Here is a 19,901-nt window from a genome sequence, read left to right as displayed (position 1 = left end):
TTCAAATCTACCAACATGACATTTCTCTGTGCCTTTCTTCATAATCACATCTGCCTCTGACCCTGCCAGGAAAGGTTCTCTGATTTTAAGAACCCATTTTGATTATATTACACCTGCCTCTAGGCAACTCAGGATAATATCCCTATTCAAGGTCCTTAAATTAATCACATTTTAGAAGTCTATTTTGCCAGATAAAGTAACATATTCACAGGGATCCCAGGGATTAGGACATAGACATCTTTGGAGAAGAAACATAAAAAAAAAAAAAAAAAGGTAGACATAAGCCCTAACAAATCAGTAATTATATGCAACTTAAATGCTCTACATACACCAATTTAAAAAGTGGAAGGAAGGAAGGAAGGAAGGGAGAAATTGGTCAGGGCTCTGAGGGAGAGAGAACTGAATGGAGCACAGGGGCCTTTTTTAGAGCAGTGAAACTATTCTGTATAATTCTATAATCATGGCTACATTTCATTATAGATTTGTTAAAACACAAAGAATGTACAACACAAAGAATGAACCTAATGTAAACTATGGGTTTAGTCAATAATAATGTAAATATTGGTTTATCAATTATGACAAATGTACCACATGTATAGAAGATGTTATTCATAGGGAAAATGGGATGGGTGTTAGGAAGTATAACGAGAAGTCTCTATACTTCCTGCTCTATTTTATGTAAATGTAAAAGTGTTCAAATAGTCTATCAATCAAAAAGAGAGATTGGCAAAATGAATTAAGACACATGACCAGATTATATGCTGTCTACAAGAAATTCATTTCAAATTTAACTATATGGGTAGCTTGAAAGTAAAACGATGGGAAAGACAGAGTGCAAACACTGATAAAAGAAAAGCAGGAGTGACTATATAAATCAATATCACATAAAATGTACTTGAGAAAAATGAAGGTTAGGGGCACCTGGGTGGCTCAGTCAGTAAAACATCCAACTTCAGCTCAGGTCATGATCTCATGGTGGGTTCGAGCCCTGTGTCAGGGTCTGTGCTGACAGCTCAAAGCCTGGAACCTGCTTTGGAATCTGTGTCTTCCTCTCTCTCTGCCCCTCCCCTGCTCACACTCTTTCTCTGTCTCTCAAAAAATAAATACATGTTAAAAAAAAAAAAAAAAAAAAGAACAATGCAGGTTACCAAAGACAGAAAGGAACATTAGTGATAATAAAAGGATCAATCCGCCAAGAATGGTAATTCTAAATGTGTATGCATTTAGGACTGCAAAATATGTGGAACAAAAACTGATGGAACTGAAAAGAGAAATAGACAAATCTACAGTTATAGATTTGTCTGTCAAAAATTAGTAGAACAACTAGGCAGAAAATCAGCAAGTAAATAAAACTAAACACCATCAACCAAAAGGATCTAATCAACATTCATAGAACCCTCCACCCAGTAACAGTGGAATATACATTCTTTTCACATACTCAAAGAACATATACTAAGATAGACCATATCCAGGGCTAAAATTTTTCATTTCAACTCAGCTTTTTTCTCTGTAAGGTCTAAACCAACTATGTCAGAGTCTGCAAAGTACTGTATTTGTTTAACTTACTGGGTGGCCTAACAATGCCATCTTTTAGGACAAAGATAAAGGGTCCACCAGTACTGATCATCTCTTGACAATTTCTTGGAGGGAAATGAGCAAGCTCCAAAGCAAAAGAACATGTGGAAGTCCATCCTGTATAATAGAAAGCAAGAGATCTGTAACTACACCAAGTTATAGTTCATGGACTCGCTATGGTTACATCTGGTAGAATTAGAGAAAGTGTGTTGAGAGTTCACATATGTTAGAAATCCCAGCAGATCAAAGACTCTTAGACTGAACTCTTTTCTAATAGATCTAAAAACATCTACCAGTGCCCCTATCCAAATGTGAAAGATGCTTGTCATCTCTAAAAGTCCATGTTACTTTGAAGGTAGGAATTTCCAGAGCAGAATCGTAAAGAGCTGACTTTTTGAGATGAAGGCTTTAGCAAAATTATTTTGCTTAGATAAATAATGCAATTATCACATTTTAAAAAATATTCTGACTTATGGCCAAAAAAGGATAAATGGTGAAGAAGAGAAGGTTTAAAAATCTTTTAATAAATGTAAAATACCCCTTTGGTTACTCCTATTTTATAGAAAATAATGGGCATCATTCTTCAAATTCGGGTTGAAAAGTATGTTTCCACATAGCCAAGGCAAACTGTCCTCATTGGTTTGGAAAGGACTTTCCTAGCATAAAAACTGTCATAAGACACAGCCAACCACACAAGCATTCCTTCTTAACCATCTTTGGATAGCTCAACAAAAGCCTGTTCTCTGGTGCTTTTCTATGGCATTCCTTCAGAGTCACCCAGGTATTTGAAGCCTAAGTGCAAAGAGCAGCTTTAAAATTATTTGAAGAATATATAGGAAAAAAAATTCTTATATCAAGATTGGGAAGGATTTCACCTCTCTCTGTGTAGCTACCTATATATATACAAATATATATATATATATATATATATATATATATATATATATATATGCTTTTTAATATTTATTTCTTTTATTTTTTATTTTGAGAGAGAGAGAGAGAGAGGGAAAATTCCAAGCAGGCACCACACTCAGCACAGAGCCCAACATGGGGCTTGATCTGACCCTGGGATCATGACCTGAGCTGAAATCAAGAGTCAGAGGCTCAACCAATTGCGCCTCTATATGCTTTTTATTATGGTCAAATTTTAACATATACAAATTAGTTAGAATAGTATAATGAACTTCTATGTACCTATTACTCAGCTTCAATAATTACAACTAATGGCCAATCTTGCTTTATCTGTCCCCCATTCTCCATATTATTTTGAGGAAAATTCCACTCATCACACCATTTCATTTGTAAATATTTCCAAATGTATCTCTAAAAGGAAAGGCACTCTATACAAAAATGACCTGAATATCATTATTACATTAAAAAGACTTCAATACTGATTCCTTGAGCTCATCAAATATCTAGTGGGGAAGGATTTCTTAAAAGAAAGGAGAATAGGTTGGGGAGAATGGGAAGTAGGGAGGAAAAAAAAAGGAGGAGGAGGGTAGGGTGAGGAAGGTGGGAGCGAAAGATCAAAGCAGGAAGAAAGAGGAAAGGAAGACAAACCATAAATATAAAGGAAAAGGTACAAACCTAAAAGAATAAGTTGATACATCCTATTACATGATTTTTTTTAACGTCTTTACTTAGGAGACACTATAAACAAAATGAAAAGATCACCCAGAGAATGGGAGAAGATATTTGCAAGGCATATAACCGACAAAAAGTTGGTATACTGAATATATAAAGAACAGTTACAAATAAGGAAAGGAAAAAATGACCCTACAGAAAATGTTATAAAGTATGTGAACTGGCATAAAGATGTAGACAGTTTGTGAAGGCATAAATAATTTAAAAGTCATTGAAAGACTCGTGCTTCTGCTTTGATTCTCGATTGGTCTCTAGCCTTGGGGCAAAATTGTCTGTTAGGGAGGAAAATATTGGAGTCCTTAATTAATTAGAATTTCGAAATTTAAACCGAAGACTTTGGGGTAATTGAGCAAGTAATTGGCAGCAAAATCACTTGAGGCTAAATGTCTAGATTTTTTTTAACCACCATTTTACTAGAAAACATTAAAGCCTCCATGTCACTCTCCCTACTGTAAACTTTTTAATAGCTTCCTGTAACACTTGGAATAAAGTAAATTAAAATCCTTAAAGTAGAAGCTGCCAAACTTATCAGTTCAAGGTGCCCTTAGTATCTCAGTAATTTTTTTTCAAGGTGCTCTTGGGCCCAAAGAAATAGCTAACAGTTCTGTTTATTAACTAGTTAAATTCAAGCGACTTAATATTTATGTCCCAATAGCGCCTGCTGGACACCACATAACTTCTTAAACCTTGGAATCAGATTGGAAACAGCAACCTTCATTTCCTGCTCCACACGGATGCTCTCCAGGGACTAGCTTTTTATTACACCAACATTGGAAAACTCACCCAAAGAACATGGGATTAAAGTGTAAATGAGTTTGAGTTGGTAAATTCCCACGATGTCCGAGAGATGTCGCTGTGTTTCCCTTGAAACTTAAAGCATCCGCAGCGCCCCTGTTCAGTTTGCTGGGGCACCAGGGGAGCCTCAACGTAGGGTTTGGGATTGGTTTACGGGTCCTGCATTAGTTGGCCCCTAACCTCTTCAGCCTCATCTTGTAGCGCTTTCTTTCTTGTCGGCTACACTGTAGCTTCACTGGCCTTTTATTTTCCTTGAAAAGCCAAGCTTCTTTTTTCCCCCTCTCTGTTCTCTCTGGAGGGCTCTTCAGCCAGAGAATCAGTCTTTAATTCTCCTAATCTATTGATCCCTGTTATTTTTGCACTAGACTATAAACTGCATGAAGGCAGGGACCATGTTTGTTTTGTTCATCTTATATCCAGTGCCAGCACAGTCCTTGGCACATAGTAGGAACTCAATACTTAAAAAACAACAAAAAATAATAAAGAGCCCAAATGTCTATCAACAGATGAATGGATAAAGAAATGGTATATTTATACAATGGAGTATTACTCAGCAATCCAAAGGAATGAAATCTTGGCCATTTGCAGCGAGGTGGATAGAACTAGAGGGTATTATGCTGAGCGAAATTAGCCAGTCAGAGAAAGACAAATATCATATGACTTCACTCATATGAGGAATTTAAGAGACAAAACAGATGAACATAAGGGGAGGGAAACAAAAATAATATAAAAACAAGAAGGGGGACAAAACATACCAGACTCTTCAATACAGAGAACAGAGTTACTAGAGGGGTTGTTTGGGGGGATGGGCTAAATGGGTGAGGAGCATTAAGGAAGACACTTGTTGGGATGAGCACTGGGTGTTATATGTAGGAGATGAATCACTGGATTCTACTCCTGAAATCATTATTGCACTACATGCTAACTAACTTGGATGTAAATTTAAAAACTAATTTATTTATTTATTTATTTAAAAAAAAGGATTCTCTCTGCTCCTCTCCCCAGTCACATGCTCTCTCTTTCTAAAATAAAATTAAAAACTAAAACAGGAGTTACAAAATTCTTAGGGAAAAAATGGAAGAGAATCTTTATAAACATAGATGAGGTGATGGTTTCTTAGATATAATGACAAAAGCACAAGCAACAAAAGAACGAGGTAAACTAGACTTCATCAAAATGTCAAAGTTTCCTGCTTCCAAGGACATCATTAAGAAACTGAAAAGACAACCTGCAACCCACAGAATGAGAGAAATTTTTTCTTAAGTCATATATCTTATAAGGCACTTGTATTCAAAATATATATAGAACTCTCGGGGTGCCTGGGTGGCTCAGTTGGTTAGGCATCTGGCTTCAGCTCAGGTCATGATCTCACGGTCCATGAGTTCAAGCCCCGCGTAGGGCTCTGCGCTGACAGCTCAGAGCCTGAAGTCTGCTTCACATTCTGTGTCTTCCTCTCTCTCTGCTCATCTCCTGCTCATGTGCGGTCTCTCTGTCTCTCTGTCTCTCTGTCTCTCTCTCTCTCAAAAATAAATAAATATTTTTAAAAATTAAAAAAAAAGAACTCTTACCCAATAAAAACCCAATAAAAAGACAAATAACCAATTTTAAAAAACTGAACTGAAGATATTAACAGACACTTCTCCAAAGATATACAAATGACCAATAAGCACGCGAAAAGATGCTCAATACGATTAGCCATAAGGGAAATGCAAATCAAAACCACAATGAGGTACCACTTCACACTCAGTAGGATGACTTAAAAAAGACAAACAGTAACAATTGTTGTTAAGGATGTAGAGAAATTGGAACATTCCGAATGAGGTTGCAAAATGTGTGGCCACTTTGGAAAAGTTTGGCAGCTCCCCAAAATTTTAAACGTGAAATTACCATATGACCCCGTAATTCCACTCTCAGGTATATACCCCATAGAAATGAAAATATATGTTCACACAAAAATTTGGACATGAATGTTTATGAAAGCATTATTCACAATAGCCAAAAAGTGCAAACAGCTGAAAGGCCACCATCAGCTAATGAATGGATAAAGGAAATGTGGTATATCTGTGCAACCAAATATTAGTTGACCATGAAAAAAGAATGAAGTACTGGGGAGCCTGGGTGGCTCAGTCGGTTAAGAATCTGACTCTTGATCTTGGCTCAGGTAATGATCTCATGGTTCATGAGACTGAGCCCCACGTTGGGCTCTGCACTAACGGTGCGGAGCTTGCTTGGGATTCTCTCTCTCTTCCTCTCTCCCTGCCCCTCCCCTGCTCACACTCTCTTTCTCTCTCTCTCTCTCTCTCTCTCAAAATGAATAAACACTTAAAAAATTAAATTAAAAAAACATATTTGAAAAATCTTTGTTGTCTCCCTCACTGCCTGCAGAATAAAATTCTGACTGTGAGATTGAACACAAGGCTCATAAGAGCTGGTACTTCCATACCACTCCATCTTCATCCCTTACCCAGTGTAGGGGCTCCAGTATCGCAAACTACCTGGGGTTTCTTATGCTTCACTCACACTGCTGTGGCTTTGTGCATTAGGTTCCCTCTGCTTTGAATGCCCTTACCCTATCTGCATAGTGAACTCTCACCTGTCCCTTTGGACCCAACTCACTCCAGACTGAGCTGGTGGTCCACTTTTGTGCTCCCAACCCATGCAAGCCATATGGTATGCAATAGTTCCATAGACATTGGCTTCCTTGCTATAGTCTCACAGAACTCACTCTTCAAGGCAGGAATTATGTTATTTTTATCTTTGCGTTCTCAGTTTCTAGCAGACGTGCTCAATAAATGAAACAAAGAGATGGGTGACTGAGTAAGCTTTTGACATTCTTGATTTAGTTTTTGATCTCTTGCCTACTCTTATCCATGTCTGTTAACATATAGTTTTCGTATGTAATGCTTTTCATGTCTGTCTGATTTTCTATGATTAAAAAATCTACAACTTTTGTAACCAAAGGATTTCCACCTTAAATTACTCACACGTTTTTCTCAGGTGTTGTTTTTGTATGGTTGTATAAGTTAGGTAACCAGCTGCTACTTATTATCATGATCCAATTAATAGTAAATCACTGGTAGGTGGATCTGATAAATGTGTCTGTGAGTTAATAAATTGAAAGTAGCATCTATAAATGTAGAGTTTGCAACTGCTTCAAACAATATTTTACAACTTCCCGCATTTCACTGCTGCTACTCTACCTCATTGCCTCGTCACGTGAGCTAATGCTAAGTTCCTTTACTGTGAGGTCATGTTCCTAAGTTAGAAAGAACAAGAAATGAGACATGTAAGACCCAAAGTGAGTTTTGTGGATGAGAGAGTGAGTCACACGGATCAGACTCTGACACACCATCTCCCACTATGTTTATTTTCTTGTTCAAAGTTCCAACTTGAATTTAGAAAAATACATGACTTGCCTCCTTACCAGTCTTCTTACTCAGGCGTGGGTTAGGAAGGATATGTCAGAATAAAGAAGGCATGTGGGTAGAAAGGTACATTTTGAAGTGGTGACCGTCTTTATGCTTACATTTGTCTTTGTCGGGAAGTGGCTGTGGGAGACAAGTGTGATGTGTCTTGACAGTGAGTGGGGCTGCATAATCTTCCAGATTCAATGGCTTCGATAGTAATTAAAAAATTATTCTAAACATTTACATACCACAGAAACCCTGTCTAGCTTGTTTCTTGGGAGAATATGCAGTAGGGGATGTTCACTTTTCCAATTTTCTAAGGAATCTTGAATAAACATGCTTAAGCAGAGCCTTATATATTAGTACCCATGAAGCCTGGCATTGTTTCGTGACTGTTGCCTGTGAGTTGGTGTAGAAGAGGAAAATTTCCTTTCTCCCGTTCAAGATTCTTTGGCTGGCCTAATAATTAAATGGACATAAAATAAATTAACAAGAGGGGTGCCTGGGTGGCTCAGTTGCTTAAGCATCTGACTTTGGCTCAGGTCATGATCTTACGGTCCAGTTCGTGGGTTCGAGCCCCACATTAGGCTCTGTGCTAAGAGCACAGAGCCTGGATCTGCTTCAGATTCTGTGTCTCCCTCTCTCTCTGCCCCTCCCCTGGTCATTTTCTCTCTCTCTCTCTCAAAAATAAATAAACATTAAAAAAAAACATATTAATAAGAAAAGAAACATTTAATTTCTTACACACAAGAGCTCATAGAAATGTGAAGCTCAAAGCAGGCAGCTTTTATCCCTTTTAGACAAAGAAATAATAAATGTGTGAGGAATTAACAAGACAAAGAAATTTGAGCTTGGGCAGTAAGCTAGTAAGGAAGTAACAAGGGCTGTTTATACAGCTTTCTTGGCCCTGAATTCCCTATCTCTGGTGATAAGGATGTCTCTTCACCTCCTCACACAGGAAGGGTACCTTTCATATGGGAAATGTATTTCCTGCTTTTGGGGCACAGAGAAGGATTGGAGTGTGCTGTTTGTACTGGATGTTCTTAAGTCACTTTTATTTAAAATAATCAACATGCCAGGGTACCTGGGTGGCTCAGTCGGTTAAGTGTCCGACTTTGGCTCAGGTCATGATCTCACTATTCATGAGTTTGAGCCCTGCATTGGGATCTGTGCTGACAGCTCAGAGCCTGGAGCCTGCTTTAGATTCTGTGTCTCCCTCTCTCTCTGACCCTCCCCTGTTTGTGCTCTCTCTCTGTCTCAAAAATAAATAAACATTAAAAAAATTTTTTAAATAATAAATAAACATCAAAAAAATTTTTAAATAATCAATGTGCTAAAGTGGAATAATTTGGGGTGGCCTACCCTGAACCCCATCATTGGGGTTCCCCACCTGCACTCCACACTGGTGCTAACAATGGCCTTTAGGGTTCCTTTGCCTGTACTGGAAGGAGCTTTACGTACACAATCTCACCTGATCCTCACCATAATTCAGAGAGGTAACATAATCCCCATTTTACACATGAGGAAACAGCCTTAGAGAAGTTAAATAAATGGCCCAAGATTGCACCACTACCATGAGTCAGAGCTGAGATTCCATTTAGATCCATCGTCCCTGAGGTCATTCTCACTTAGTTCCTAACAGTTGTGTGTTGCTGCCATCCACGTGTGGTCCTGCGAATGGAAAATTACAGCTTAGATGTGAGTTCTAGTACTGGATTGGTTAGGATTCTTCTGTCCCACCTGTTAGTTATTTGCTTGGGCTTGAAGTTGCTAAAGAGAACAGATGTGGTGTGGGAGATAGAATAATGGCCCCTGTTAAAAAATTAAATTCAATCAAGTAAGTTTGAAGATCTAACTGGCTTTATGAAATGATTCATGAACCAGGCAGCATCCCTCCAGCAAGTACAGAGATGTTCAGACCGGTTGTACAAAGTGGGAGGTTTTTAATTGGAAGGAAAGTGGGGCAAGGGAGTCATTAGCAAAAGAAAGGTTTGTTTCAGTCCAGGTCATCTTCTTTTGGCAGGAGTGGGTGGGAAGGGCACGGCAGGGTTTGTATCATGCAGACTGCTTCACTAGTGCTGATCAGAAAATTTCTGATCAGCTTTTCAAAGGTCACATTCCTGGATAGGTTGAAACTGTAAATAAATTTTAGTTTGTTGCCGTGGGAGGTGGGGGGACAAATGACTACACCTGGGACTTGCTGTTTCTTTTTCTGTAATATCCCCCAAAAGATGTCCCCACGTGAAGTTCCAGAACCTGTGAATATGTTACCTTACATAGCAAAAGAGACTTTGTAGATGTGATTAAGTTAATGATTTTGAGCTAGGAGATTATCCTAAATTATCCATTGGGTCCAAAATAATCACAGCGGTCCTCAGAAGTGAAAGAGGGAGGCAGGAGACAGATTCAGAGAATCAGAGATGTGAAGACTGGGGGCCTGGGTGGCTCAGTTGGTTAAGCATCTGACTTGGGCTCAGGTCATGATCTCACTATTCATGAGTTTGAGTCCTGCATCAGGCTCTGTGCTGACAACTCAGAGCCTGGAACCTGCTTCAGATTCTGTGTCTTCCTCTCTCTCTGCCCCTCCCCTGCTTGCACTCTTTCTCTCAAAAATAAATAAACATTAAAAAAAAGAGAGAGAGGGAAATGTAAAGACTGAAGCTGTCTGGGGGCCATAAACCAAGGAATGTGGGCAGCCTCTTGAAGCTAGATAAGGCAAGGAAACAGATTCTCTTCTTATAGCCTTCAAAAGCAAGTAGTACTGCCATCACCTTGATTCTAGCCCTGTAGGACTCATTTCTGACTTCTGACCTCTGGAACTGTAGGACAATAAACTTATATTTTTTTAAGCCATTAAATTCATGCTAATTTGTTACAGCAGCCACAGGAAACTAATACACACGATGTCTGACACTCAGATCCCTCCACTACACATGGACCAAAATTCACGCAGCAATGCTTGGTAATGCCGTTCCTTTACCAAGTGGTGGTAGGTTCTGGTTATAATCAATAGGCATGAAGAGGAGTTGTTGCTGGCCCTGAGGTTCTAATGCAGGCCTCACAAGGGCCCATAGAAAGACCTCACGATCTCGAAGAGCTTCCTTTTTGTTCTCTTTCTAGCACTAAAGCATCTTAAATGTATTACTTCATTATAATCGAGCACCTACTGTATTCCAGATTCCAGAAATTCAAAGATTGGGTAGGACTCAGATCCCTAAGGAATTTATAGTCTAGCAGGGTGGCAGAACACATAAACAAACTATTACAACACAATATGTGCAAAGATGAAAATATCTTGAGGAAAAGAATCCTAGTATATAGAAAATATCAACTCTGCCAAGGGGGTGGTTCGGTGGGGGGCGGAGTTCGGAGAGGGTTTGATGACAGCTGGGAGTGACTAACATCTTTGGAATTCCCAGTTTTGATGGGAGACATTCTGATATCTAATCTAGATTCCTGTGTCCCCAGACCTGGTCTCTGTCAGATTGTAGCTTCTGGGGAATCTCTTGTCTTCAAATTTCAAGGCTAAGGAGGGAGGGAGGCCCTGAGAGGGAGAGTCCAGTAAGGAGAGGAGTTCGTGATACCCAGACAAAGCAAGTGTTTAGAGCACTGGGGATCCTTTCTCCATGATTTCTGTGGAACTTCAAGAGAGAGAAAGAAAGCGAAAGATTTTGTAGGCATTCAGAAAGAGTAGCCCCAAGATGTGCCACTTTGGCATGCAGATTATTTTGAGATGAAAGTAACCAAGGCCCAAAAGACTCAAGAAAAAATTCTGAGCTTCCCCTCCAACCGCCTGAAGGAGTTTAGATAGAGAACCTACTCTAGGAAGAGAGCTATCACCACAGATAACAGCATTAAAATATGAACTAGGGATGGGAGATAGCGAGGCCTATTTGATCAAAGTCCTCTCTATGTCCCATTATTTCTGGATGGCCCAGCAAAAATAATTTTACCAAATATTTACTCTTTCCTTTCTTTCTGTGAATTGTCTTCCTTTCCTTTGAAGTTCCAGAGTTCTACTCCTCCTTAGTTCAGTATGACATATATACCTCATTTTGGGGCACCTGACTAGCTCAGTCCACAGGCCATGTGACTCTTGATCTCAGGGTTATGAGTTCAAGCCTCACATTGGGCATAGAGCTTACTTAAAATAAAATAAAATAAAATAAAATAAAACAAAACAAAATAACACATATACTTTATTTTGCCTGACTTACCTTTAGAATCTCATGTTTGTTTTTAATGTTTATTTATTTATTTTGAGAGACAGAAAGAGAGAGTGAGAGAGAGAGCACACACGTGTGAGCAGGGAGGGGCGGAGAGGGAAGAGAGAATCCCAAGCAGGTTCCACGCTGTCAGCACAGAGCCTATGCGGGGCTCAATCCCACGAACCATGACATTGATGAGGTTTTGGGGTGATGGTGGGGGGTCCGGAGCCGATGGCCAAGAAAGAATTCTTGAAGATGTCTTTGGTGCAAAAAGGTGATTTTATTAGAGCACAGGGACAGGACCCATGGGCAGGAAGAGCTGCACCAGGGTTGTGAAGAGTGGCTTATTATGTACCAAGAATTTGGGGGAGGTAAAGTCAAAAGGGAGGCCTCCAGAGGGACTTTGATATGCTAAAGAGGACTCCTAAGATACCTGAGACCTGGCTATTGTCAAGCTAAGGGTTGTTTTTTTTTTTTTCTTCCTCAAGTAAGGCATTAACACTAGGATGGTAGGGGGTTCCTGGAGAAATGTTATACTCTGTATTTGCCTCAAGTATTTGTCAATGGGCTACAGATTGTAAGGAAATTTAATTTTACCTGCCCTTCCTTCCTTCCTTCCTCACTTCCTTCCTTCCTTCTTTTCTTTCTTCCTAGCTTGTGTTTTGCCCCCAGCCTGCCTAGCACCCCCTCCCGCCCTGCCCAGGTGGGATCTGTGTGACATCTGTCAGGCACTCCTGGCTGCCCAAGAACAAAGGAAAGGACAGAAAACAAATGGCTAACTGATAGGGATCACAGTCATGCAGGACATGAGTCTCCATCAGTTTACAAATATCTTAGTAAATTACAAGACTAAGGCAATCTTATCAATAGCCTAATCTCCAGAAACCTGGAGACTCAGTTTTCCTGGAGCCCCAACATCACCCCTCCATAGTGATATGGGGAACAAAGGCAAGAAGGAAATGGCAGGTAAAGTTAAATTTCCTTATAACCTGCAGCCCATTGGCAAATACTTGAGGCAGGCAGAGTAAAACTTTCTCCAGGAACTCCCTACTGTCTTTTTCTTTTTTTTTTAATTTACATCCAAGTTAGTTAGCATATAGTACAATAATGATTTCAGAAGTAGATTCCTTAATGCCTCTTACCCATTTAGCCCACACCCCCACAACCCCTCCAGTAACCCTCAGTTTGTTCTCCATATTTAAGAGTCTCTTATGTTTTGTCCCCCTCCCTGTTTTTATTTTATTTTTGCTTCCCTTCCCTTATGTTCATCTGTTCTGTGTCTTAAAGTCCTCATATGAGTGAAGTCATATGATATTCGTCTTTCTCCGATTAATTTCGCTTAGCATAATACCCTCTAGTTCCATCCATGTAGTTGCAAATGGCAAGATTTCATTCTTTTTGATTGCTGAGTAATACTCCATTGTATATATATATACCACATCTTTATCCACTCATCCATTGATGGAGATTTGGGCTCTTTCCATACTTTGGCTATTGTTGATAGTGCTGCCTACTGTCTTAATGTTAATGCTTTGCTAAAGGAAAAAACAACCTTAGTTTGACAATAGCTAGGCCTCCAGTAATCTGTGAGTCTTTAGCATATGAAAGTCTCTTTGGAAACTTCCCTTTTCACTTTACCCTTCCCAAATCCATGGTATATAACCAGTTACCCGTCACAAGGTCAGTGCTGCTCTTCCTGCCAATTGGTCCTGTCCCCGTGCTTTAATAAAATCACATTTTTTTTTAACGTTTATTTATTTTTTAAAGACAGAGACAAAGCAGGAGCCAGGGAGGGGCAGAGAGAGAGAGGGAGACACGGAATCTGAAGCGGGCTCCAGGCTCTGAGCTGTCAGCACAGAGCCCAATGAGAGGCTCTAACCCATGAATGGTGAGATCATGACCTAAGTCAGATGCTTAACTGACTAAGCCACCCAGGTGCCCCAATAAAATCACCTTTTTGCACCAAAGATATCTTCAATAATTCTTTCTTGGCTGTTGACTCTCAACCCCACAAACCCCACCATCACTGCAAAACTTCATCAGTCAAGATCATGACCTAAGTTGAACCACGAGTCAGACACTTAACCAAATGAGCCACCCGGGTGTCCCTGGAATCTCATGTTTATTTGGATTCCCCTTACGTACAAAATGAAATTTTACTTTCCTCTGTTAATCTGTCTCTTGTCAATCTGATTTCTGACCAGCCAGAAGACCTTGAAGGGCAAAGGAAAATTTTTCTTCCCCAACAGTTTCACCAACTATAAAGTACCAGCTAAATATGAAGTGCTGTTATCCACTTGCTTGGGATTCATGCTTGGACAATGGGAAATTTCTTCTCAATTTTGTCTCTAAACTAAGTCAATCTTTCCATTAAGAAAAGAAACACAAGGGGCGCCTGGGTGGCTCAGTCGGTAAAGCGGCCGACTTCGGCTCAGGTCGTAATCTTACGGTCAGTGAGCTCGAGCCACACATCGGGCTCTGTGCTGACAGCTCAGAGCCTGGAGCCTGTTTCAGATTCTGTGTCTCCCTCTCTCTGACCCTCCCCCGTTCATGCTTTGTCTCTCTCTATCTCAAAAATAAATAAATGTTAAAAAAATAAAAAGAAAAAAGAAAAGAGAAACACAAGCTGTGGACATAAAAATTAGGTCTACATTTGCTGGGCAATGCCTAACATGCTCCACTTAAAGTATGTTAAATTTTAGTCACAAGGATTTATCACACAAACTAGGGCATAATCCCCTCTTGTTATGATTTTCCGTCCTTAAACTTACTTAATCCTGAAATATATATACACCATTTCCTGAGAAACACTGGTATACTAGGAAACTGAATTTTAAGGTGGAAAGTACTTTTTTTTTTTTTAAGTTTATTTATTTTGAGAGAGAGAGAGCTAGCAAGGAATGGGCAGAGAATGAGGGAGAGAAAGAATCCCAGCCGTTTCTGTGCTAACAGCACAGAGCCCTATGAGAGGCTCAAACCCACCAACTGTGAGATCATGACCTGAGCCGGAGTCAGACACTTAACCAACTGAGCCGTCCAGGTGCCCCAAAGCTGGAAAGGACTTTAAGGATAATTTAATGAGAGTTCGTTTGTTTTTTTTATTTAAAAAAAAAAAAAAAACAACAATTTTTTTAATGTTTTATTTATTTTTGAGAGAGAGAGAGAGATAGAATGAGACTGAGCACGAGCAGGGGAGGGGCAGAGAGAGAGGTAGACACAGAATCCAAAGCAGGATCCAGGCTCTGAGCTGTCAGCACAGGGCCCGACGTGGGGCTTGAACTCACGGACTGTGAGATCATGACCTGACTTGAAGTCGGCCACTTAACTGACAGAGCCACTCAGGCACCCCAATGAGAGTTTGTTTTACAGATGAAGTATGTGAGGTCTTCTGGGTAGAAAGCCCTTCAAGGTTACAAAGATAGGGGCAGTGCCAAGATTAATCCCCAAGTCTCCCAACTCCCAGCCCAAAGTTCTTGCCTGTGCACTGCACTTCTGGCTTAGTCTGTATCAAGGTGTATCTGGACTTATGATTTTCTTCCCAACAGTTTTAGGCAAAAATAAATGTGCTTTTTTTAGTGCAAGTCTTTTTCACAAAGTAAGTTTAACTATTGATCAGAGCTTTAAATTTAGTTTACCAATTTTACAAATGAAGGGAGTTAGGAAGAAATCGTCAAACTTTAGGAGAAAAGGCAGCATACAAAATCAACCCCAAATAGTTTAACACTTTATTAAACATTCATTACAGATAAGCACATAAAGTGTTTCACTGATAATACAGTATTTTCATATAAACTCATGAAACATTAAATTTTTATGAAAATTTTCCTCAAGTATAAAGTGACAATTTTTTCTTTGATAAATGGGACACATGTGTAAGTAACAAAAAGGTTTAGAGAAGAGTCTTGGCTCAGTTACATGGCATTGCTAGAAGAGGTTGTGATTGCCAAGGAGGAGGAATCTCTACTCTTGGGTCCATTTATTTGATGTCAGCTGTCACAGCCGGGGCTTCATGAAGAAAAGACTACCAGCAGAGAATACATCCATATCCTATGAGTCTAATATACAAAACGATATTACCAAGGGATGTTACTACCCGATTTCCCCCCGTTGTTATTATGTCAACCACAGACTTGGGGAAAGTGATTTTCCACTTCCGTTTATCATTTTGTTTTTGCTGAGTAATTAAGTCAACTGGGGTAACCCTCCCGACCCCCTAGTGTTTATTCTCATTTAACTGGAGGAAGGAAATCGAAACAATTCACAGCATCTCAAGTGGGTTTTCCAAAATGCCTCAAAACACTGGACTCTAACCCCTTCGTTGGAAACCACAGGTGAATAAAAGAAAGACACCTTGGAGCACCGTTCCCCTCGCCAGCGCCCAATCCCGAGAGCAGCGCCCCCCGGGGAGCCGAGCGCCTTCCCGGGCCGGCTGACGGGTGGTGGCCCGGGCCGGAGGCGGCTCTGCCAGGCCCCCGCGCCCTAGCCACAGTCGCGCGGCCGGCCAGGCCCGCAAGGCGCGCGCGCCGGGGTCAGGTCGAGGACGCGGGCGGGGCCGGGAGGCGGAAGGGCCGGCCCGGGGCGTGTCCACGTGACTGCCCCGCCCGCCGCCCGCCGCCTGCAGCCCCCCAGCCACCGCCGCCGCCTCCGCCTCTCGGGCTGCAGCTCCCGGCGTGCCCCGCACTCGCCGCTGGCCGCCCGCCCCTCCCTCTCCTCCTACCAGTGCCACAGAGCCAGAGCCGGAGCCGGAGCCGCCGCCGCAGCCACAGCCGCGGACACTATGGTAAGGTGGGCGCGCCGGCCTGGGGGGCTGAGAGCGGGGACGCGTCGAGCAAAAACCCTCGCACGGCCTTGCAGGACCCTGGGAGTGAGGCCGCCATTTTAACCTGATTTAGGCCTTAAAGGTGGGGGCTCCTGCGCTGCGTCCGGCCCCGCTGCTTTCTCTCCAGCCACCCGGCCGGCCTACCCGCCCGTCGTCAGGCCAAGCCCTGCCGCTTTTCGGATTCCTGAGGGCGAGGTGGGCGCGCGCGTGGGTCGGGGGGTCGGGGCCTAAGTCGGACAGGCGCCTTCTGGAGAGGTCGGGATCCTGGGAGCGGCGGCCGGCGGCGCGGGGCTCATCCCGCGCACGCCGTGTTTGCGCGGGGCTTCCTTATTTTACTCAGCGCTCGTCTCTAAAATTGGTACGCGCCTCAAAGCCCTTGCTGAAGACTTTCGGTTAAGGGTCTCGGTGCCCTGTAATAAAACCCCTAAGAGGAGTTCAGGAGGTGAGAAAACGCTTTTAAAAATGCTTTCTCGCCGTAAAAAGCTTTTACACTAGCTCCGTTAGTTTTTAAGTGTCGGCGTTTGAGCTGTGAGGCAATTATGTTGTAGCCGTGGGCGGACTGGAGTTCACACTTGATTCTCTTTCCTTATGAGGAAACGGCACTGGCTAGGATGACTTTAAAGAAAAAAAAATAGTAGAAGCTTTAACTGAAATCCAAAAGTGTTTTTTTAAGGCCTGCAGAGTTGACACAATACAGAAGGTATTTTTGCTGCTGCTCCTGAAGCTCTGACATCACCCAATGAAATAGGAAACATTTCAGGGATGGAACAGCTTGTATTTGTCCCTTTCCCTCTACCTTCCATTTACTTCAACCTCCAAACCCCTTTAAAAAGGATGAATGGGACAGGATGAGCTAGAATCCTTTGGGTGTATCTCATACACTGCTACTTAAAATGTGGCAGATCTGACTGGACTGCTTGTACTGTAGGATGCAATTTTTGGTGTCCAGATTAAAGTGAATCCTCTCTAGGCAAACAGTAATTTTGGTTAAAACCAGAATACTTGTTCTGAATTACTGTTCTTTTTTTATTTCAGGCTTCTGGAGTTACAGTGAATGATGAAGTCATCAAAGTTTTTAATGATATGAAAGTAAGAAAATCTTCTACACAAGAGGAGATCAAAAAAAGAAAGAAAGCCGTTCTCTTCTGTTTAAGCGATGACAAAAGACAAATAATTGTAGAGGAAGCAAAGCAGATCTTGGTGGGTGACATTGGTGATACTGTAGAGGACCCCTACACATCTTTTGTGAAGTTGCTACCTCTGAATGATTGCCGATATGCTTTGTACGATGCCACATACGAAACAAAAGAGTCTAAGAAAGAAGACCTAGTATTTATATTCTGGTGTGTAAAAACAAAAGAAAAAGTACTTTTAAAATGCAAGGATTGTTATTAACATAGTCAGTTTTGCCTTTGTTATTCTTTTAAGTGGGATTCAACGATTTTTTTTTTTTTTTCTGTAGGGCTCCTGAGAGTGCACCTTTAAAAAGCAAGATGATTTATGCTAGCTCTAAAGATGCCATTAAAAAGAAATTTACAGGTACAAACGTTAAAAATTTTGTGCAAAGGAATTACTCTCTCTTTATTATAAGATTTAATGCTATCATGTTTTTCCTTTTTAGGTATTAAACATGAATGGCAAGTAAATGGCTTGGATGATATAAAGGACCGTTCAACACTTGGAGAGAAATTGGGAGGCAACGTAGTAGTTTCACTTGAAGGAAAACCCTTATAAAATGCCAGTCAAGTGCCATCTGGATCTTAAGGAGCTTCCATTTCTCCAGCTCAATCAATTGAAATAGTGTTAGGTGTTTTTTGTTTTTGTTTTTGTTTTTTTTCTCTTCCCACTGGGTCCTTCCAATACAGTGAATGAAGGAAATACCATTCATGTAAGCAGCCTATCAGTGATTGCCATTAGACTGTTTAATACTGTTACTTTTATGTAGAACCCAAGGAATGCCTTCCCGTCATATTTTAGCCAAAACAACTGGTTATATGCCTCCCTTGCAGCAAGCACTACAATGAAAGTGATTGTCAATGTGAATAGCTTAGAATACTGCAAAGGGTAAGCTGATTGAATGCCTTGAAAGTATTATCCACTGGTCAGATGGTAAACTTTATTCAGTATTATTTATAGTTGCACTTGATTGCAGTTTTGTGAGGCTCGAGCATTCATACACCTCACCTGCCTTGGCAAGCCTATTTTTGTGACATGGCAGCACAGATATAACACTATGCATTGAAAGCACTTTTTTTGTAATGAGTTTAACTCACCCTCCCTCCCCCAAAAGGAATGCCAATTAGGTTTTGTTAACGGTGTCATCAACTTATCCTGGTACCTCAGTATTCATTCCTGTTACCTGCATATCTTAAAAGAAACAGCTGTTAATGCCTTTTTGTTTTCCATTGAGTGTACACTACTGAATAAGTGTAGGAGTTTATGTTTACCATGTAAGTTTTGCAACACTAAAAATATTTTGAATATCAGTCATGATGGCAATTTCTGTATAAAAGAGCCTTAAATGGAACATTGTTTTTGAGATCAAACTCCCTACCCTCACAAAAATGGCCACGTCGCAATAAAAATTGTGGCATATTACAGAACGTTGCCTTGTTTTCCTTGGACATTTTGCAAAATGTTATGTGAAGCAACTTTTAGAGTAAACAGCTATTACTAATCTTTGCACTGGTCATTTAAGAATTTTTTTGTACAACATTCATGCATGATATTTTCCAGTTTGTTGAGTTTAAAAAATATTCTATCCTAAAGCCAACAAATAGAAAATATTGTTACAGAGGGATACTTTTATAAACATTAGTTTATTTATTTCCTTATATGTTAATATGAAGATCAGAAGTTATTTTTTGCACTTTGACATAAATATTCTTCAATACCAGATTTGTTTTCTGGATAAATTAGGGTAGTTATTTTTTAATTCACGTTTATGTTTCTAAGTAACTGAGTAGTAGAAGCAGGAAGCTCTTAACTGCATATTTGGTCATGATGAAAGTAATTTATAAAATGTCCTTCAAAAGTTAATAATACTTCTCATGTTTAGGACCTTTCATTTCAGCTATTATTTCTTAATACATCTTGCAAATTGGGGGAAAAAAATGATGTAGCAATCTTAAGTATTAGTAGTGAGATTTGGCTGTGGTCCAGACTGCTCTCCTTATAGAGAATTTGATCTGCTCAGTGTGAGCAGTTTGCTGTTAGCCAGAGCTATTTATGGCAAACACATGCTTTTGTATCTTGTCATAGTTATCCACAAATGGCAAAACTGGACTTGATTCTACTGGTATGCAAAACAGGCATGCTAGTAAGCAGTCAATCGTGGCTTAGAACTTAACCCCATAGCTCTGAAGAATGCTCTTATCAGAAAACAGGAAACAAAAATTCTTCCTTTTTTTTTTTAACGTGTTAGTAACTTGAGTACAATTAGGTATTTTCCCA

At 40.5% G+C, this 19,901-nt stretch overlaps 1 protein-coding gene across 1 annotated transcript; it reads left to right on the top strand.

Moving 5' to 3' along the window:
- Positions 1–16,298: 16,298 nt before the first annotated feature.
- On the top strand, positions 16,299–19,129 carry CFL2 (cofilin 2). The gene is made up of 4 exons (XM_019426176.2): positions 16,299–16,409; positions 17,484–17,791; positions 17,911–17,987; positions 18,070–19,129. The coding sequence occupies exons 1-4, from the start codon at positions 16,407–16,409 to the stop codon at positions 18,180–18,182; spliced, it is 501 nt and encodes a 166-aa protein (XP_019281721.1). The 5' UTR covers positions 16,299–16,406; the 3' UTR covers positions 18,183–19,129.
- The last annotated feature ends 772 nt before the right edge of the window (positions 19,130–19,901 follow it).

This window comes from Panthera pardus, unplaced genomic scaffold (genome assembly GCF_024362965.1).
Source record: "Panthera pardus isolate Hobbes unplaced genomic scaffold, ASM2436296v1 HiC_scaffold_24, whole genome shotgun sequence".
In the NCBI taxonomy this organism is placed as follows: domain Eukaryota; kingdom Metazoa; phylum Chordata; class Mammalia; order Carnivora; family Felidae; genus Panthera; species Panthera pardus.
Note: the sequence above shows the minus strand (reverse complement) of the source record. Positions and strands in the feature narration are given on the sequence as shown.

Coding starts and splice junctions, on each gene's coding strand:
- CFL2 (XM_019426176.2), top strand. Junction 17,792..17,910: donor GACCTAGTATTTATATTCTG/GTGTGTAAAAAC, acceptor TTTTTTCTGTAG/GGCTCCTGAGAGTGCACCTT. Junction 17,988..18,069: donor CATTAAAAAGAAATTTACAG/GTACAAACGTTA, acceptor TTTCCTTTTTAG/GTATTAAACATGAATGGCAA.